At 50.7% G+C, this 20683-nt stretch overlaps 1 protein-coding gene across 6 annotated transcripts in view; it reads right to left on the bottom strand.

Moving 5' to 3' along the window:
* The window catches only part of Ttc7a (tetratricopeptide repeat domain 7A), a 111210-nt gene that overhangs the window by 68259 nt on the left and 22268 nt on the right, over positions 1-20683 (bottom strand). For 3 of the 6 annotated variants that reach the window (XM_052746503.1, XM_052746504.1, XM_052746505.1), the window contains 3 exons: positions 16339-16469; positions 14085-14200; positions 366-444 (listed from right to left, as the gene is read on the bottom strand). In XM_052746503.1, the coding sequence (XP_052602463.1) occupies positions 366-444; positions 14085-14200; positions 16339-16469 (326 nt within the window). Of the gene's footprint in view, positions 1-365; positions 445-5831; positions 8664-14084; positions 14201-16338; positions 16470-20683 lie in introns of those variants that run through there. The other 3 variants (XM_052746506.1, XM_052746507.1, XM_052746508.1) reach the window with 3 other exon arrangements.

Raw genomic sequence — 20683 nt, 5'->3', positions numbered from 1 at the left:
GAACACAGACCTGAGTTGGGACATGAAAGGAGAGGCAATGACCTTTATTAAGGTCGTGAAGAAACGAGCAATGCCACACATCATTAGGATGGTTTTGCTCGTGCAAGGGATGGCGGTAGATTTCAACTCCGCTCTAACGCTAGGAGTCATCTTCAGTGCCCTGATGAAGAAGATGAGATGAGCAGGGGTGCTGGTGGGAAAGCATTCTGGGATCAATTAGCAATGTCTGCTGAGAGCAGAGGAGGGTGAGCACAGGCATGCGTGTGACATCTCTGGGTCAGGGACCTCTTGCTAGAGCTTGCGTTTTCTCCCACCCAAATCGACCTCTGCATAAACCAGCCACAGCCTTCAGTCAGTCCCATTACCACTTTGAAGTTCTGCGTCGCTTTGGTCTCCACAGTCCTCAGAATCTCCCGGAGCTCCCTCATGCCTTTCACGATGTTCCTGGAAGAGGACAGCAAAAGTGGGATCGTGGCTCACCGAGCTCCACAGACCCCCCTCCTATAACCCAGCACCTACCACGAGGCCTGTCTGCTTGGGTTTCCTTTGAACACCTTCAGTCAGTGGAGAGAAAAGCCAGAGTTGTCACTCCAGGACCCTCAAGGCCTGGGACTGCAGGCTGCAGCTGGTAACCAGGAAACCCGCTGCTGCCCCCCCCCCCAACCCCCAGCTCTTCAGTCTCCAGGGGCTTTGCAGCCTGGGAACTACACAGGACAAGATTGTGCAGATCAAGTCCTTGGCCTCCAGGGAAGCTCTGGAAGCTACAAGCTCCCAGGGCTATAAATGTAGAGCTTTGTTTGTAAGCCCGAGAATGTAGTCACCTGGAGGAAGGTCAGTCGGGACTTCCCCGGACCTGCCCAGTTCAGAGAAGAAATGGACAGAAAGCAGGTGGGGAACCTCAGCCTCCTGATCCCTCTCTCCTGTGTCAGGGAAGCAAGCCTTACCTCTGTGGCCCACGGTCTCACCTGCAAAATATGGGCTTATGCTCAGCTCAGTGTCTCCAGACTCCTTGTTGGCAAGCTACATTCTCAAATTTTACTACTGGTCCACCACCATCATTATTATATTATTATAATTACTAATATAATATTATTATAAATATTAATATAGTAATTATTATAGTATTACTTTTGCTTACATCTTCTTTTTACTTAGTAGATATCTCACTTTAATTTAAAAAAATACTTGAAATCATGACTTTGTTGTGCTAGTTGGTTTTTGTGTTTGTGTTTTTTTTTCCAAAATATAGTAAGTGCAGAAGTATTTTTAAGCACAGAAGTAATTTTTCAAGCTAGTGTGTGTACTACTTAATTCCACTGTGCTTATCGCTAAAGGTACTCAGCCTACACGCTAGGAAATGATGACTCACACCAGAGCTTTGCAAAGCACAGTCAGTCCCTGGACCAGCAGCACCGATATCCCAGGAACTTCAGCATCCCAAGAACTTGTCAGAAGGGTCTGGAGAGACGGCTCAGTGGTTAAACACACTTTCTGTTCTAGCAGAGGACCCGGGTTCGGTTCCCAGCACCCACAGGTGGCTCACAGCCATCCATAACTCCAGTTCCAGGGGATCTGACCCTTCTTCAGACCTCCATAGGTTAACATAGAGTATACATGCATGCAGGCAAAACACTTAAAATACATGTAAAAATAAATGAATCTAAAGAAAATTTAAAAGAGAAAGAAAGAAATGCAAGTCCTATGCCATTCCACCCCACAAGAAAACTCAGGAACCATCGCTGAAGAGGACACAGAAAGAGCCAGAGGTCAGAGAGGACCAGACCAAAGCAGGATTTTCTAGAAACCACAGGACTGCTGCGCTCATGACCTCTCGGCGGCTGTGGTTGCCGGCTGGCAGACCAAACCAGTCAACATTCTATCCTGGATGGGGGAGGAGCCCATGCGCCCCCATCCCTAGCTAGCTGAGGAGTTATTGACAGGGGATGGTTTCTGGGGGAGAGTCGGTTGTCTTTAAGGGTGTGGCTCTGGTTCGGCTCCACACCAGGAGTATATATATATTCAATACCAATTGGACTCGGTGGATTAGAAAAGAAAGAAAAGGACATGAAGTGTGGAGCAGGATAGGGAGGAGGTGGATCCAGGAGGAGTTAGAGGGAGGAGGAGGTGAGTAAGACCAAAAGACACTGTGTGCATGTATGAAATCCTCAGACAATTAGTAAAAATGTTATATTAAAAAAAAAAGACATGTAAGTTCGGAGGCCCCATTCCGATCTGTAATGGGGGACTCAGGTGGGAATCTGGCTTTGATCAAACCAGGAGGCACTCAAGTCTGAGAACCACTGCCTCAGATGGCCCCAGTGCCCTCCTAGTCAGAGAAGCCGGGTTTCAGAAGGGCCAACCGGACATGGAAACACCACACTCCTGGGAATACGAGGTGCTTGGTCTCTGTGTGTCTCCCTAGCTATGGGAGGAGCCCTCATTTCTCCACAGAGCTCTCGGGAAAGTGATAAGGCACGTCCAAGCACACCATCGCACGCGGGAGAGGGGTCATTCCGAATTCTTCTCTTTTCTCCTAACTGGGATTCTAAAGGCTTTGTTACTGACAGTGTAACGTTCATTAGACTTTACAGGGAGCTCAAGGGTAATAAGAATCTCTAGCAGAAGGCAGAAGGGCTTGACGGACAGGTCCTAGTGTCCCTCAGTCATCTTCTACCATTCTCCCAGGCCCCAAGCAGGAAGAACGGATTCCCAGTAGATGGCCCAGGCCCATCACAAAGAGGGAAGATAAAGACAGACAAAGGAGCTCCCAGGAAAGAGGAGACAACCATCCTGACAGTTGAGTCCACAGCTGAGGCAGGCTGGTCCCCGGGGCTGTCTAGAGCCCTGTGGCCCAGAGGAGACAGGCTACTCCTGGGGCTGCGGGTGATTTTCCACTCTACGGGCGACCTGCCAGCCTCTTCCCTGGCAGCCTGGCCCAAACTGCTACGAGGCTGGAGCCAAGAGTGTCTCATGCCTCCTCTTCCTCTGCCGCAGGAGGGACTGTTCTCTCTGTCACTCCAAAGAGTCTTCACATCCCCAGAGCAGCAGAGAGGCTGCTCCTGGAGGTCGGGGAGGGGACCCCGATGTCCAGGCACTGACCACCCCAGTACACATACAAGGAACTAGTACTGCATTCTAACACGATCCTGTGTTCCAAAGCTTTCTGTTTGTTTGTTTTTAATAATTTTCAGATCTATAAGGGATCTGGGCATCTGAATAGGCTCCCAGGAATTCCTTTGCAGAGTAAATCATCACCCTCAGGCATGTTTTCTGTAAATCTCAATTTTTATTGACTGCCCTTAAAGAAACAATCCACACGAGAGGTTCCGGTGGCCACGACCACACAGGGAGAGCTGGGCTCCTAGCCTAGGATGCCTGGCTCTGCCATGTGTGCCGAGAACGCCCCCTGTCTCAGCTTGCCCCTCTAAGAAATGCCTAAATGGGGGTTCTCAAATGGCCCAGGTGGCCACAGCCTGAGCAGCCCTAGCCCAACCTGCGGCTGCCTGCGCCAGGTGGAGCTGGGGCTTTCCTCAGCCATTTCTGGCTGCCCCGTGAGAAACCAGCTTGAAAGATCTCTTTGTTCTGATCTCTCCCGCTGACCTTTCTGAGCCAAGCTGCCCACTTTTAACAATATCCAAACAGAGTCTCAAATAAACCTTGGCCCAGAAACAGGCTACACGGGGAGAAGCCAGGAAGCCATTTATTCCAACTAAAGTCAAGTCCAATTGGCCAAGAGGCGGAGTAGAGGGGTGTGCAGAACAACTCAGCTTACAGAGAACTCCAGGTGGAAGGTGTAGGCCAGCAAGCCCCTCTGCCCCCTCAGCCCTTGGTGGTGCTCATTTTCCAAAGCCCTTGACCGTGTTCAGGCTTCACAATTTTTTACAAGACTACATCACGCCAGTCTAAACAGAACGTGTGACTCAATGTCCTTAAGAGATGACCATTGGGACCAGTGGTGGAGCACACCTTTAATCCCAGCATTTGGGAGGCAGAGGCAGGTGGATCTCTGTGAGTTCGAGGCCAGCCTGGTCTACAAGAGTGAGATCTAGGCAAGCCAAGTCTACACACAGAAAACTCTGTCTCAAATTAATTAATTTATTATTGTTTTTTAAAAAAGGAAAATAAATTACCATTGCGACATAGGCTGTAACTCAGTGGTAGAGCACTTGCTAAGCATGTAAGTGGCCCTGTAATCCATTCCAACACCATCAAATATAACTAATGTAATAAAATACTCCACCCTAACCCCTTCTGGTGGGGAACTAAAGCCTGGAAGGTGCTTGTCTTTCTGGGCATTACCTGCCCAAGGCCATCGGCTGACACAGCCCTTTCAGGTCTGAGACCCTGGAGGAAGACAACATCTGTCTTCCCACCTACATACTCACTCTTTCCTCTCCTGGCCTTTTGAGCTCCAGAACTCCTGGGACTCAGTTCATTGTGTCATTACAAAGTGCCTTTGCATGCTAAATACCTGGTCGGCTGCCCTGTTTGCAACCGGCAGCCCGTAAGTCACTGTGGCGTAAATGAAGGGAGACTGAGTGAATGAACAGCTCCTCCATGGCCTTGCATATAAGGCATCTGCCATCAGTTAAACTAACCGTTCTTGATTCCCCGGGAATCGTCAAAAGGGTTCTGCACACAGTAGGTACTTAATGATGAGGGTGTTGATTTGAAATAAAATGATAAATTAGAATTGTTTGAGAAAGTACTGGTACATACAACCCTAACTCTAAGTCCCCATTTGAGGGCTGGCCCTATAAACGAGAGGTTTCCAGGCAAGTACCCGGAAGAGCATGACAAGGGGCAGTCCCCAGCCACTGAGGACAAGGTCAGGTGAAGGCCAACGGTTACTCAAGCTGTTCATTTTCACCAAAGACCCAAGTCATCTGCCTCAAAGACAAACAATTTCCACCTTCCGAGTCAGGCTGGGCATGGAAGACAGAAGGTGTCAGGCGTGGAGTTCTCCCAGACAGTGAGCTTTCTTTTCCAACGAGCTGGGGAAGGCTGGGGAAGTGGGCACAGACAACAAAGAAGAGATGTGCCTTGAGAGAGGTCTGTGCCCCCAGAGCAGAGCACCAACCCAGAATGCTGGGGGACACAGCACAGGCTTTGGTGTTGAGCCTTTCAGGTCCCTGAAACCTGATGACAACCCTGTCCCCCTCCACCGCCAGGCCCTGCAGATACATTTATCCCTCCACCCACCGCCAGGCCCTGCAGGTACATGTATCTCTCCACCCACCACCAGGCCCTGCAGGTACATGTATCCCTCCGCCTGCCTCTAGGCCCTGCAGGTACATGTATGCACGTGGCTGCTGAGAACGAGACATTATTGCCAATAATCTAAAGTGGCACCTTGCTTTCAGATTAGCACCTGGCAGACAAGGTAGGGCAAATTGGGAGGAGGGGATTGGCTGATTGATTGATTGATTGATTGATTACAGGACTAAAGGAGCCACCTAGCCAGGGGCGGAAGTAAGATGACTCCCTTGGAAAACACTCCTTTCTCTCTTGGTTGGGATGCAGTGTAAGGTACACATTGCCTTGGTCATTAAAACAATGCATTAGAAAAAGTAAGCATAAAGCACACAGCCCCCCAGCCCCCGGCTCAAACTCACCCCAACCCTGAGCAGAGCATGGGTTCTGCCAGCTCTAGGCAGAAGGAAGGGGAAATACCAACCCAAAGAGAAAATGGCCCTTTGCCCACGATGCGTGAAGGAGCAGAGTTGGCTCCAGTTCCTGTTCTTGGCAGGTGCCCGGGGCCCTCAGTCCTCTCGTGGTCAGAGCACTGACAGGGAGGGACATGAGCTTTCTTGGCTCACAGTGCACACTACCTTGCCCACCTCACCGTCCTCTGCTGCCTCACCCCCGAAGCTGCTCTGTGCAGACCCAAGCTCCTTCCTGAGCCTCCTCTACAGGCAGAATTCTGGGTCCAGCTGGCCATCAGTGCCCTCCTCCAGGGTTCAGAAAGGTGCCTCCTCCGGGAGGCCCAGCTGCCACAAAACTGCCTGAGGCCAGGCTCCAACTGGAATCCACGCCTGCCCTCTAGTGGCTGAGGCTGGGAAGTGAAGGGCCCCAGCTTCCTGGCCCCCATCCTGTTCTCAGGGCCTTTTTAGGTTAGGGCTTTCTAATTTAGCTCAGTTAGTTAGGAGCAATATCACCATAGCACAAAGATCAGGAGTCACTGGGAGGGATTAGCTGCCAAATAAAGAGGGCAAGGCCCCTGGAAAAAGTGAATGTCACTCAGACACATGAGTAACTAACTGGGCACGGGTCTCAGACTTAGCCAGAAAGAGGCCTCGGCTTCTGGAGGCTCGGAATAAGAAACTGTAGGGATCAAGTGAATGACACCCACTGTGCGCAGTGGACAAGATCAGTCTCAGGAATAATATCAAGTCCTTGGCTGGGCAGGGGTAGACTCTGCTGAGGTGGGTGTTTTGTGGGGCCAGTAGACACTGCTTGGTCTGGCCCCACCCCATTCTCAGCCGAGGCTCCTCCTCCAGGACAGCTGGGCTCCCCTAAAAGAACCAACCTCAAACACAGAGCGGCACCACAGCTGGCCCCACACACCGCAGCCACCCCATCCCAGGCAGCAGCCCACTCCTGGACCTCTATGGCGATGCCTAAACCTGTCCACAGGTCCAACCACAGCTGTTGCAGACTATTTGTTTACACTGTGAAGATGTGTCTTTGCTAAGGCGCTTTCTGATTGGTTTAATAAAGAGCTGAATGGCCAATAGCTAGGCAGGAAGAGGTTAGGCAGGACTTCCGGGGACAGAGAGGACTCTGGGAAGAAAAAAGGCAGAGTCACCAGCCAGACACAGGGAGGAAACAGGAGGTGCAAGATGGAAGAGAGGTAATACCACATGGCAGAACATAGATTAATATAACTGGGTTAATTGAGACAATCCTAAGCCAAAGGCCAAGCTTTCATAAATAATAAGTCTCTGTGTCATTATTTGGGAGCTGGCTGGCAGGACAGAGAAAGACTTATTACACACAGCGGGTACTGGGGGCTCTTTGGCTGGTTTCTGGGCTGTCTCATGACCTTAGTCCTGTTCCTCCACTGGTCTGGAACCCTCTTGCCCACTGACAAGGTTGTCTCTTACTTTTCAAGGACCCCACAAACTCAGACGTGCAGGGCTGTAATTTATTCCGCTGCAATGTAACCCTGCCACCATAGAACTTCTGCACTTTAAGCTAAGACAATGGTTCTCAACCTGGGGGCTGTCTGTCCTTCCACCCCAGCGCTCCAGTGAATGCCTGTGGACATACTTTTGGTTGTCATTCTTGGTGGGGGTGCTTCTGGAATCTCATGGGTAAAAGGCCAGAGATAGGGATGTTGATGAAAACCTACCATGGCCCAGACAGTCTCCAAAACTAATGCAAAACAGAAACAAAACGGTGTTAAGGCAGAGAAATTTTGGGCTAAAGAGACTAACACACTTGTGGAAGAACAAAATTAGAGCCGGTGATTCCCAAACGAGGATACAACTGTGACCAAAGGACAACAACATGTGATTCCAAAGGTCGCTGATGCAGCCCTACTGTGGGCAGGCTGTGCTGGGTCAGGATTATGAAATGAGCAAAGCCGTAGGTGGAGGGGTTGGATGAACTCAGGGGATATGCCTGCTTCCAAGGCTTTGCCACCCAATGGCCTAGGACTTCCGACGAGACCCTTTCTTCCTCTTTTCCTTGGTGACATGGGGACTGTATCTGTTCCTCCTTCACTGGATCACACAGAAGGGCAACACCCTTCTGCCTGTCATGCACTCAGCAAACCTTAGCTACTAGTATGAGAAAGGGTTCTGAGAAACAATCTGTGACCCAGGTGGGCCCAGAGCACTGCAAGACCTGCTTTAAATATGTCTGTAACTCAGAGGCCATGGCTGACAGGGGGCTGAGTAACTGCCATATGTCCCGTGGACTTCTACCCACACTCAGACGTTAAACGCTTGAGCTGTTTACTTGGCAAGACGTGATGATTAATTTCCATTCCTCTTTATGTGCTGTGGCTAGGGTGGAGCCCGGGTCTTGGCTTCTGGGACTGAAATGCGTGCTTCGGGGGGGAGACGTGATGAGGAGATGGGAGCTGAGTTACGTGGGACAGAAAAACATCTGAACTGACTTGCCCTTTTTCCAGGGAGCCTTGGCAAGTCAATGCTTCCACCTGCCGGGGGTACCTCGCACACACTCTCACTCACAATTTTCCTGTTTGGGTGTGCAGGATGCGGACGGGAGCAAACAGGCAGCTTGGGTGTGGTACAGAGAGGAGGGAGGGCCTGCAGCCAGAGCCACCCTCTGATCATGTGACCGAGTCACAGAGGGGCAGAAGGAACCAAGTTAGTGCACCGAAGATCCACTCCGGGGCCCTGATTACCAAATCAGGGCACAGCCCTTTACACAGTCCCCGGACGGCCAGAATGCCTTTCTGCACCCCAAACCTCGGAAAGTGGGGGTAGGGCTGAAGGGCACTCAGTCCTGTCCTAGAGTCTTAGTGGGTGTGGTTGAGCCAATGACTCCTGTCCCTCAGGAGTGAAGTAGGGCCACGTGACCTTCTTCAGAGGTGTATCTACCAGGCACATGATCCAGGCTGGCACCTACCAGATGCCTGATAACCAACAGTTCTCTCTCCTTCCCTCCTGGCTGACCTCTCTACACCTGCTGAAAATGTGGAGGGGGAGAGGAGCAGCATGGTGTGTGTGCTGGGGGGGGGGGGGGCGGGTAACAGCAGCACCTCCCCAGCCAGATTAAGCCTATTCCTTCCCTCTCACTGGATGATAATCAGAGGACAAAGAGTTGAGGGTGTAGAGACAGAGTAAGGAAACCACAGCCCCGCATTTCCAGTCCCCTCATGACTTTCTCTAGGGCCCACTGACTTTTCCCATCAGACGCCCAGCTGCAGCATCAGCGGAGCATGACCAGGCTCTGGGAAACCACCGCGAAGCTGCAGGCACTGGGAGGGTGGGGTGAGTTCAGTAAGAGGACTTCCGCTATGAGAGGTGCAGCCTGCCTTTAAGAGTGCCAGCTGCGGGCTGTGGATGCAGCGCGGTTGCTGCAGACCTCATTCAGCACACACGACGCTATGGGTTCGATCCCAGCAGCACATAAACTGGCTGCGTGGCACACACCCGCTCAGGCCAGCACTCGGAATGTGGACATGGAAAGATCGGGAGTTCAAGATCATCCTCACAGAGTTCAAAAGGGATGCCGGCTCCAAATACAAATCAGACGGATCTCACCTGTGTCATCTTGGCCCCAGCCGAGACAAAGTCACATCTGTTCTCTGCCTCAGTTTCCCATATGCGAAGTAGAGATGCTAACTATGATCTCAGAGAGCTGTTGGGAGGACTAAAATATGCAAGCAAAGCACTTAACAAGTGTCCGGTGGGAAATCCGAATGGAGTTAAGTGGCACAGATTATTATAAGGATTATTCACTAAATGAATGGTTGGAAAGAGAATATTGAAATTAGGACTGTCCCTGCCCTGCAGATTTTATTCCACAAGACCTGCATACCTAAGAACATCCTCTCTTTCATTGTGTCCTGCAGGATCCTGGAGGCTTCTAAACTCTACAGCAGGGGTCAGCAAAGTTTTCTATAAAGCATAGATGGTAAATATAAGCCCAGTGTAGTGGTGCACTCAGGAGGCAGAGGCAGGAGGCTCTCTGTGAGTTCGAGGCCAGCCTGGTCTACAGAGCGAGTTCCAGGACAACCAGGGCTACGTAGTGAGACTCTGTCTTGAAACACACCGCCCCCGCCCCCGCCCCCCCCCCCCCCAAAAAAAAAGATGGTAAATAGAAGTTTGCTCTTAGGTCTGTGCAGAGACAGTTCACGAATGAACGAATGAGTGTGGCTGATATAATGACAGCTTTGCTTACGGAAACTGGCGACAGCCGATCTGCTCTGCAGGTTCCCACGGGGCTTCATAAGGGGCTGACAACCTTAAACAAATGACCCCGACCTTCCCTCGAAGCTCCAAGGCAGGGATCTGAAGGTGCTATCATCTTTTCTTGCGCATGAGAACTTCTCACTAGCAACTGGAGAGGCTCCTGAGGGGAGGGATGTCAGATGGCATCCCGGATGCAGCAAGGCCAGGAAGGCCAGGACAATGGCACCCAAACTATAATCTCTAGACAGTCAAAACAGGAACCAGATCGCTACACCACTGTCTCTGAAACAATGATCCGCAACTGAAAAAGGACCCCAAAAATATCAAAACACGTGGCGGTGGGCGGAGACAGCTGGGCTCCCCAGTGCCTCTGTGTGCACTCTGGGGCCCTCCATAGCCACAGGTGGCCTGGGCAGCCCACCCAGAGCAGTGAGCTGCCTGGGCTTTCTGGACTTTCAGATCCACATGTCTGTGGTTAAATGAGGATACCAACGCTGCCTGGCCTTGTACTCAAGAGACTAAAATAAGAAAAGGGTGCAAAATTTATACCTAGGCCAACAGCCTCTTCAATCATTAACTGAATGAAAAAAATCACTAAAAACAGCTGACAATGTTCCTGGTTTTCATGGTTGTAGCAGTTCTGACCCCAGCATTCTGGCAGGTGTTCATTTGTGGTTTAATACCCACAATGCTGTGAGGCAGGCATGGTCCTCCCCGATATTTCACAAGCCAGGGAAACAGGTTTGGAGAGGGGCATGCTCATGGTCACACAAGCTCTGGCAGAAGCTTGTGGATTGGCTCCCAAGGGTGGTGGTTTTTATGGAAGCCATTAAACAAGCATAATGGGTCAAAACTGGTGATCAACTCAATCTTCAGCCTCTCGCTGGCAGAGAAAACCTGTGGCCTTGGCTCTGGATAATCACAAGGGACATTTTGAGGTCTATTGTATGTGTTTGCTAACACATATATGCTGTGGAATAATCCTTCTGTACACTGTGAAGATGTGTTGCTATCATTATTAACAAAAAGCTGATTGGCCGATGCCTAGGCAGGATTTTTGGGGCAGAGAGAGCGCTGGGAAGAAGGAAAGGCGGAGTCAGGGAGTCAGGAAAGTCATGAGGCAGACATAAAAGAAATAACACGGGAAGTTCATGGACGAGGGGAATGAGCCTCTGGGTAGCATATGGATTAACAGAAATGGGTTAATTTAAGTTGTAAGAGCTGGCTAGAGACAAGCCTAAGCTATCGGCCAAGCATTTATAATTAATAATAAGTGTAGTAGACAGTTGTTCTGTCTATGACTTTGTAACACCGCCCCGAGAGATGTAACAGGAAACTGTCCTACCTACCTATGACCTTGAAGTACCTGCCCCCGGGGTGTGGCTTGGGGCTACCCTTAAGACCTGAGACCACATAGGCCCCTCTCTTTTCTCACTCATGGGCTGGGATGGTGTGGACCATCTCCGCGGCAGAACAGTGTTGGACTGTACCTCAGCTTTCCAGGACCCTATGATAAATTTCCCATGCTGTAGTGAGTTTTCCCCCCAATAAATTCCTTCACCCTTTAAGCAGACTCTGTGGATTTCTCGCATTAAATAAGTCTCTGTGTGGTTACTTAGGGAGTGGCTCGTGGGACAGAAAATTCCATCTACACATACAGGTATAGATTTATTTTCCTCCTTCTGAAAACAACAAAATGCTAAAGTACATGCTGCTTGTAGCTGTGAGCCCCTTGTGTTCCTGGCTGCCTTTCATTCTCATGAAGTTGTCTCCTGTTGGGGTGGAGGGGAATATGGCTGAGTTCACTACTCCTCAAGTCAACCCAGGGCTAGGTGGACACAGACACCCAATGACCATGGCCTGCAGCTGGGAACAGCAGGCTTTAGCCAGGCCCTAGGTAGAGACTCACAGGAATCAGGGACAGCCAACCTCTGGGAAAGGGTTCTGGCCACATAAGCTTGGGAAACAATGGGTTGAAAGACGTAGACTCTTGACACGAGACCAAACAGAGCAGGTGGTAGACCTCTGGGAGGAGGCAAAGGCTGTAAAGTTCTCAAGACCTTATTTGATCTGAAACCCTTGTTTGTAGGTATCACTTGGTGTATGGGTGCTCCAAGTGCCCTGGGCCTCTGGTACAGCAGGGGGGGTCAGTGTTTCTATCCAAGGGTATCCCTGTTCAACCAAACATCCCTGTACAGTCAGAGCTATATCACTTTTCAGGATGTGGGATGCCTCTGAACTCTGTCTTCAGTGCCTGGAACAAAAGTAGAGTCCTTTCCCAGATTTTGGAGCTTGGCTCCATGAGGTAGAAGCAGCTGCGAGAGATGTAGGTAAGCATGCGGCCTGGGCCTTGGGAAGACCTATAGCCCTCTCCCCCTCCCCCCCTTGATGAGACAGGGATACTGCACGAATTCCTGAACAGGATTAAAGGGGTCCCAGGTGGAAACAGTTTACCTCTGTACAGTCCTCATGCCTGGCAGGGCACCAGAGCAGGAAGTAAAGCCCTAGAGCCACCACCCTTGGGAGTGAATCCACACTCTGCTGCCAGAGCCCGTGTGAGTGACCATGGGCAAGTTCCCAAGCTCTCCAAACCTGTTTCTCTTGCTTGTGAAATAGCGGGAAGGGCTATGCCTGCCGCAAAGCATTGTGGGTATCAACCATAAGGGAGCACCTGTCAGGATGCTGGCGTCACAGCAGAACATCCAAAGGTTCTGGGTCTAGGGAGCTTTCAGGCTGCAGGACACACAGAGGGTGGCTCGTTGAGGTGGCATGGAGCCTCCGAGGCCGGCTAGTGCATCTCCTCCTCGCTGTGTGAAAGGTAATCTAGGAGATGAACCACTCCTTATGTCTGCGGACTGGTCTAGCAAATCACCGAACCCGAGAACAGATCATGGAAGCTGTGGTTTGCTGCCAAGTGGGTAACCTGGCACCTGTTCTTCACGAGTAGCATCTAGAGTGATGGATGGGGAGTCTTACGGCTCTGAGCCTGTTGGTTAATGTCAAGATTGATCTGAATTGTAAGGGCTATTGAAGTCGTTGTGGGTGGAGGAAACCCCACATCACAGATGTGGTCTGTGTTGAGGACAGAAGTAGAGAAAACGTAGTGTTTGGTTTTCTAACTAAACAGATGTGATATGCAGGAATTATCTACTCAAATGCAGGTTAAATAAAAAGAATGAAGTCACATATCATACCAAAAGGAAGCCATGTGACCCGGATCTGACCCTTGGCCACCTTGAGAAGGAAGTAATATCTTCCTAACCCCATCTACTGGCTGGCTGTGAGGATGAGTGAGGGGAGGTGAGACACATGACATGCCCCTCTTCCATGGGGACAGGCTGCATGCACTCAGTGACATCCTCCAGCCCCAATCCACAATGTCCAGAGGGGACTGTAATGGTTCAAAGGAAGGAGCTGAGGGAGCCCTAAATCTCTGCTGCGCAGGCAGCCAGGAACTCCTAGCTCCACCTGGATGGCAGCCTGCAGGGCCACCTCTGAGTCATGCCTGCTTGCAGGGCACCCTCTGATGCTCTAGCTTCCTTCCTTACAATGATCACCCACCGCACACCAGAAAGCACCACTCCCCGGCTTGGCATAGAACACCGCCACCACCTCACTGGTCATAGAAACAGATGATGAAGACTGACATTCTGGGGCCCCCAAGGTAATGCACAGGAATGCAAGCTTCCTGCTCCCTCTGATGATGGCTCCCCAAAAGGATGAGAGATTTTACTTTCACCATCTTTCATGCCTCATGATCCATTGAAAACTGAAGCGGGCTAAGGAAAAGGAAATAGCTTTGCCTATAACTTCCCAGTGAGCACCACCAGGCCAGTGCTGGCTGGCAAGCCCCTTGCCCTCAGCACCAGCTCCTAGGCCTTGGGCTGCCATTGGTCCCTCTGAGGAGAACCACTCCTGGCTCTCCATCCATGCCTGCCTGGGCTCCTCCTGTGCACACCCAGGCTTTACTGCTGCAAATGCGTGTACAACTTGATCCTCTGAACACTCCATCTGACGTGGGCATGACCTAAGCAAGCCAGCTCTATGCAATTCTCTAGGAGAGTGCGCACGCACGCACGCGCAAGCACACACATATATGCACGCACAGGCCCAGCGAGAACAGAGTGAGGCAGGTGTGGAAAGCCCAGACCCAGAGAGGAACATCCAGGGCTTCCCGGGCCAGCAGTCACCTACCCTTTCTTCAGGTTCTTCACATATGCACTCTGGAGGGCGGCTTCCAAGAAATAAGTGAGTTCATAGTCAACTGAGGGACTGCCTTTTAGGTGCCTTGATGTGCTGTTGTTTGAGGTCTGAGGAGGAAGAGTAGAGGTACAGTGGTCATCTAAGAGCTCAGAGGCCTGACAGGACACCAGGTGCTCTTTACATCTGAAAAGCACATGGCTCGGAGCAGACTTCTATGGAAAAGAGAAATGTAAAGATCTCCTGCCATAGCTGTCCATCAATGACCCGAAGGACCTTGGTGAGAGTCCACCCAACCAAATCTCTAAGCAGCCTCTGCCAGAAATGGGTGCTGAGTTCTGATTATAATTTCCTCTTTTCTTGATAGCCAACCAAGCCAGAGGCTCCAGGGCCGGGGCGATCTGACCCTCAGAGACCATCCGGTTGTTCCACTTCGGGGTGTGAGCTGCTAACATCATATAATACTAGGCTGGCCCTCATAGCAAAGAAGATGCCAGACCCAAAAGTCAATAGCAACGAGGTAAAAAAAAAAAATCCCTTGATTAATGACTTGATGGCCCAAGGTGGACTGCTCTGGAAGGACCCATTATGAGAATGGGTGGCAGCTGATTTACACAGCAAAGGATATTTTAGGTATCTTCTGGACTGTTATGGCTCTCAGCTCCCCTTCCTTTGCGAACTAACTCTAACTCACTCTGGTTAAAGAACCTTCCATCGGGCTGGAGAGATGGCTCAGTGGTTAAGAGCACCGACTGCTCTTCCAGAGGTCCTGAGTTCAATTCCCGGCAACCACATGGTGGCTCACAACCACTTGTAATGAGATCTGGTGCCCTCTTCTGGCCTTCAGGGACACATGCAGGCAGAATACTGTATACATAATAAATAAACCGGGCGGTGGTGGTGCACGCCTTTAATCCCAGCACTCGGGAGGCAGAGCCAGGCGGATCTCTGTGAGTTCAAGGCCAGCCTGGGCTACCAAGTGAGTAGTGAGTCCCAGGAAAGGCGCAAAGCTACACAGAGAAACCCTGTCTCGAAAAACCAAAAAATAAATAAATAAATAAATAAATAAATAAATAAATAAATCTAAAAAAAAAACCAAAAAGCCACTAACCTTCCACCTGCCAAACAGTGGTGGGGCCTGCCTTTAATCCCAGCACTAGGGAGGCAGAGGCAGGTGGATCTCTATGAGTTCGAGGCCAGCTTTCTCTACAGAGCGAGTTCCAGGACAGCCAGGGCTACACAGAGAAACCCTGTCTCAAAGGGGTGGGGGGAACCAAACCAAACCCCCCCCCCAAAAAAAAACAAACAAGCAAAATAGAACCTTCCATCTCACCTCGACTAAATATCTACAAAGCATAATTTCTCCTTGCGCGCCACAGAGATGTGCACAGGTGTTAGAGATTCTGCCCTGGCGTTCCTGCCAACACTACTCATTGGCTGCATGAACTTGGGAGGCTGTGTACTGTCTCTCTAATCTTGACCCTCTTTAAAGTGGGAATTGTAGCAGCACCTGTTTCATCCCCCATGGAGAGGGTTAAGTGACAGAATGTATATAAATTCCTCAGCACTGCATGATGTGAAAGTAGGTCCTTCATGCGGGGAGGAGCTGAGCTCCTCCGCGAGGCATACTGGGTGGGGGTTGATGCCCTGTGTACCGTTAAGACAGGCCCGCCCTGGGAAGGTGGGCTGTGGCTCTGGGAACTTGTTCAAATCCTGCTGGCTGCCTCTGTCCACCTCTGAAAGACTTGGAGAATGAGGACCACAGCCCATCTTCCCTGGAAGCTCAGCAAAGCTCTCCCGAGGTGCCAGACAGCAGGGAAGGATGAAGGATGGCAAGAATCAGCCTGACCCTGTGTTATGCCCAAGAGACCAGTGGTTTGATCTCGCTAAACTTCATTTACTACAGGGCCGCAGAGGCGTGACACCTCTGACCGAGGGTTGTTGTCGGGGGTGATCAAGTGAATAGATACAAACAGGCATTGTCACATCTGGCCCTGCACGTTCAGCTCACCCTGGGGTTCCTGCTCCCTCGAGTGTGACATGGACCCACTTATTTATTGGACCCACTTATTTATTAAAGGTCTCTGAGGTAGAGTTCCTAACAGAACCGTTGCACCGTAATGAGTTCTCCAACCAAAGAAGTAGCGAGTCTGGAGAGGAGGCGCTTTCTTCTAATATCCAGGAGGACCAAGGAGGTTTGTGTTCAAGAAGGAGGAGCTATTTGCATAGTACTCCTACCCCAGCTCACCTTCTCCAGCTCCTGCAGGAACACCTGAGCCACCCAGGAGGCCCTCTCAAAACAAGCAACCACTTCCTCCTCCCGCTCAGTCAGGCGGATGTGGGAGGCGATGGAGTTGGGCAGACGTTCCAGGGAGAGGCCTGCAGGGAGAAACAGAGAGCCTCAGACCTGCCCTGCTTGGGCCCCCGTACTCCAGGCCCTTCCCACGGGCACGGGGTAGGCGCATCAGAGGGGATGCATGGTTTGGAGCAGTCAGTGGGAGGCCGAGGTCCATGGAGGGGAGGGGGTAAGCTGAAGCAACAGTGGTGTTAGCAGCCGGGAGCAAGCAAGAAAAGGCACCGGGGCCCCACATGGTGAGTCTTACTGTGCCAGCCCTGCCCAGCCTTGCAGTACAAAGTCAGCCCCAGGAGCCGACCATTCACCGCCGGGGAGTTATCTGTGTGATGAGCTACCTGCTTGCAGTGGATACCTGCTGCTCTGGCCTTGTCTTTCAGCAGCAGCAGCACCCCGCTTTTCCTCTGACCACCCGCCATTGTGGTCAGAGGTGACAAGCTAAGGGTGCCAACATGGCCCAATACGGGCCAATAGAAACGGTCTCATAAGTGCTACTCACTTCACCGGCATTGTTAAGCTGGTGCCAGAGGCTCACCTGGAAATGCTAGAGAAAAGTCTGCCTTAAAAAATGTTCCAGGGCTGGAGAGTTGGCTCGGCGGTTAAGAACATTTGTTGCTCTTCCAAAAGCCCGAGGTTCGATTCCTAGCACCTGTCTGGCATCTCACAAGCTTCTGTAACTCCAGTCCCAGGGGAGCCAATGCCCTCTTCTTACCTCAGTGGGCACCAGACATGCACATAGTACATAGACATACATGCAGGCAAAACATCCATACACATAAAATCATAAAAAAATAAATCTATAAAAAAACTTTTAATATCTAGCCAGACTTGGTGACACATGCTTATGATGTTAGCATTCGGGAGGCTGAGGCAGGAGGATCATGAATTTGACGGCTACCTAAGACAACTTACTAGGACCTCATATCAAGAAAAGAAAAAAAACAAACCAAACAAACAAAATAATGTCCACACAGAGTAAATTTAAATGACACTACTCAAATGCATACATTAAAATGATTAATTTTATGCCACGCCATTTTCTTTACCGCAGTTTAAAATGTCTTTCAATTAGTAAGCATATAGCTGCAAGGACCAGACAAGAGTTACTAAACCAATCTGCAAAAGACAAAGGAGGAAAAGCATTGTTAGATATATTGGGGGTTGGGGAGAGAAAAAGTCCACATAGAATAATGATTGGAAAAGTGCAGATTCCAAAATACAGTGTTGGGCCGCCAGGACGCTACCTTCTCAGCTCCACCTCCTAGAAGTGTCCATGTACGAGCCAACATCCACCCACCTACCCACATACGTCCTTTTTCCTTCTTACTTTGCTTTGTCAGAGTCAGTTCATTGAACTATTTCTGTGACTTGCAGATAACCTAGACCTGACTAGAGAACGCTGCCCCTTGGAACCAGGGTCTCCCAAGAGGCAGAACCACCTTGTGTGTCACGGACACTGATAACTTATTCATGGAAAGGATCAAGAACACAGTCCTCTAAGCCTCAACTAGCTGATCCTCCCGCCCCTTCTGCAGGCTGCATCTCTCCGGTGGGTGGCCTCAGCAGCCTGCTCTACCTGAGGTCTTGCCTCACTCTAACCTGAACTGCACACTGTTTCCAAGGGACCTTTCCAAAGTCCCCAGGGGTGCTTCTTGCTACAGAGAAAGTCTAAACTAGGGTTGCTTCACCCCAGGCCTGCCAAGATCTATCCTGATCATCTTTCTGATTCTTCTTACCCCACCTGCTTCATCCATCCCAACCTCCTGCTCCCACCTGCCCGGGATGCCATCCTGGCTTGCCCAAGTTGTTCTCCCCACCTGGATTTCACCACCTCACCAAGTCCACGGAGTTACTGATCATCTCCTGATCTACTGAATGCCACCTCCTCTACGAGGTCCTTCCAGACAAACCAACTATTCTCTCCTCTCGGTCCTGGCTTATACTTCTCATGTCGCACTTAACTCATTTTTCATTGCTCGCCAAAATAGATTGGTAGGCTCTTTCTAGTACCGGCTTTTTAAAAAATAATAATAATTTATTTAAATTTAATTTATTTTATGTGCATTGGTGTGAAGGTGTCAGACCCCCTGGAACTAGAGTTACAGACAGTTGTGAGCTGCCATGTGGGTGCTGGGAATTGAACCTTGGTCCTCTAGAAGAACAGCCCAGTGCTCTTAACCTCTGAGCCATCTCTCCAGCCCCTCCAGCACCAGCTTAATGGGGTTCACTGTCCCCCACCTGGCACACAGTAGGTACCAGACAAGCATGGGCTGTCTGGGTGGAAAAAGAAGCCCAATCATGGCCGACAGGGTACAAAGTGCTCTGCAAATACAAGGAAAGGACTTAGCGTTGTTTTTCTTGGCTACAATATCAACATATACAGATTCAGTGACCTTGCTCTCTTGCCAGGCTGGGGTGTGACCGTGTCCAAAGGCCAGGAACCTCAGCCTGGGGGAAGGTAGGCACAGAATGTGAAGGCCATTGCTCAACACAAAGTTACCCAGGTCACTGAGTGTCAACGTGGCATCTGCCAAGTGACTCACTGTGGAGAGCAGCAGAAAGCTCTCCACTCTGCAGGACCAAGGAAGGGGGAGGAACCGAAAAAAGAGGCAGGAGGCAGGCTCCACGACCTCTTCCACGGCTGGCCCAGACCTCCCTCCCGAGGTGTGCTTCTTGTCATCGTGCAAGAATGTGGGACAAGAACAAAGCTGCTGAAGAAGACCAGCCCAGAACACTAACACCAGGGGACAGGACACGGCCAACTCTGAGAGATACAGAGTGGATCTGCTCCACGGCAGCGGCCTTGGGCTGCCCAGAGATGAGCTATAGTGGGCTCCCTCTGCACACTTCTCGGTCAGGCTGCTGGACCAAGTCTCCCACGGTCTGGCTCCTACAAAGGTGAATTGAGAACACTGATGTGGGGCCTCCACCTTCCTCCCTGTGCTACAACTGTCCCCATTGCATCCCCCCGATCCTCCGCACCTCCCACCCCCACCCTGCTCCCAAGCAAAGCTGCCACCATGCTTCTCCAAGAATTCTAAGCCCACTGTTTCTAGTAAGCTCAAAGCAAAACTACCTCCTCTGTGAGACCCTCTGTGATGTTTAGTATTGATGGGCAAGTTGATGATACTATCCATGCCTCTGAGCATGTCTGTCAAAAGGCTTTTCTGGACTGGGTAAATTGAGGTAGGGAGACCCACCCCAAATGTTGGCAGGACCATTCTGTGGGCTGGGGTTACAGAACAGACTGGGGGTGTCATGTGACCAGCAATGCCTTCCTGCCCTTGCCATCACAAATTTCTACTCAAACCTGAAGCTGGATGGAATAAACTCTTCCTTCCCTGAGGTGCTTTGGTCAAGGATCTGTCTCAGCCAGGAGGAAAGTAACTAATACCCTCTCCCTTCAAGGATCTGTCTCAGCAAGGAGGAAAGTAACTAATACCCTCTCCATCAAGGATCTGTCTCAGCAAGGAGGAAAGTAATTAATACCCTATCCCGGGTGTTTATTTTCCCTCCCTCTGACTCAGCAGAGAATGTTAACTGCATTTCCCACTTCGTGTTTTTTGATTTTGTTTGGGTGGCTCAGGGGTTGGAACCCAGACGGGCATGCTCTAGGCAGGAGCTCCGCCGACACTCTCCATCGCCAGCCCCAGCATCTCCTGTTCATATACCTTTACCCTGGCTTGTCACCACGCTATTTCTTTTTTTTTTTTTTTTTTTTTTTTTTTTTTGGTTTTTTCGAGGCAGGGTTTCGCTGTGTAGCTTTGCGCCTTTCCTGGAACTCACTTGGTAGTCCAGGCTGGCCTCGAACTCACAGAGATCTGCCTGCCTCTGCCTCCCGAGTGCTGGGATTAAAGGCGTGCGCCACCACCGCCCGGCAATCACCACGCTATTTCTGATGGGTCCTTCCAGCCCGGTGACAGCTCAAAGCCTGTTGTTTAGAAAGTCCACAGAAATGAGCAAAGGCAGGCATGCCGCGTATAGTGCCCGGGAGGGAGTGGCTCCACCCTCCATTTAAAAAACACATCTTGAAGAACTCCCTACCAAACTGTGACAGATCCCTGAGGCTCTCCTGTCTCAGAGAAAAGTAAACGGCCTTTAAGGAATAAGACTTAAGACTGTCCTCTGGCCGGGCGGTGGTGGCGCACGCCTTGAATCCCAGCACTCGGGAGGAAGAGGCAGGTGGATCTCTGTGAGTTCGAGGCCAGCCTGGTCTACAGAGCGAGATCCAGAAAAGGCA

This window comes from Peromyscus californicus, unplaced genomic scaffold (genome assembly GCF_007827085.1).
Source record: "Peromyscus californicus insignis strain IS unplaced genomic scaffold, ASM782708v3 Scaffold_1__1_contigs__length_55948999, whole genome shotgun sequence".
Classification (NCBI taxonomy): domain Eukaryota; kingdom Metazoa; phylum Chordata; class Mammalia; order Rodentia; family Cricetidae; genus Peromyscus; species Peromyscus californicus.
The sequence above is the reverse complement of the archived record's forward strand: the minus strand, read 5'-3'. Positions and strand labels throughout refer to the sequence as shown.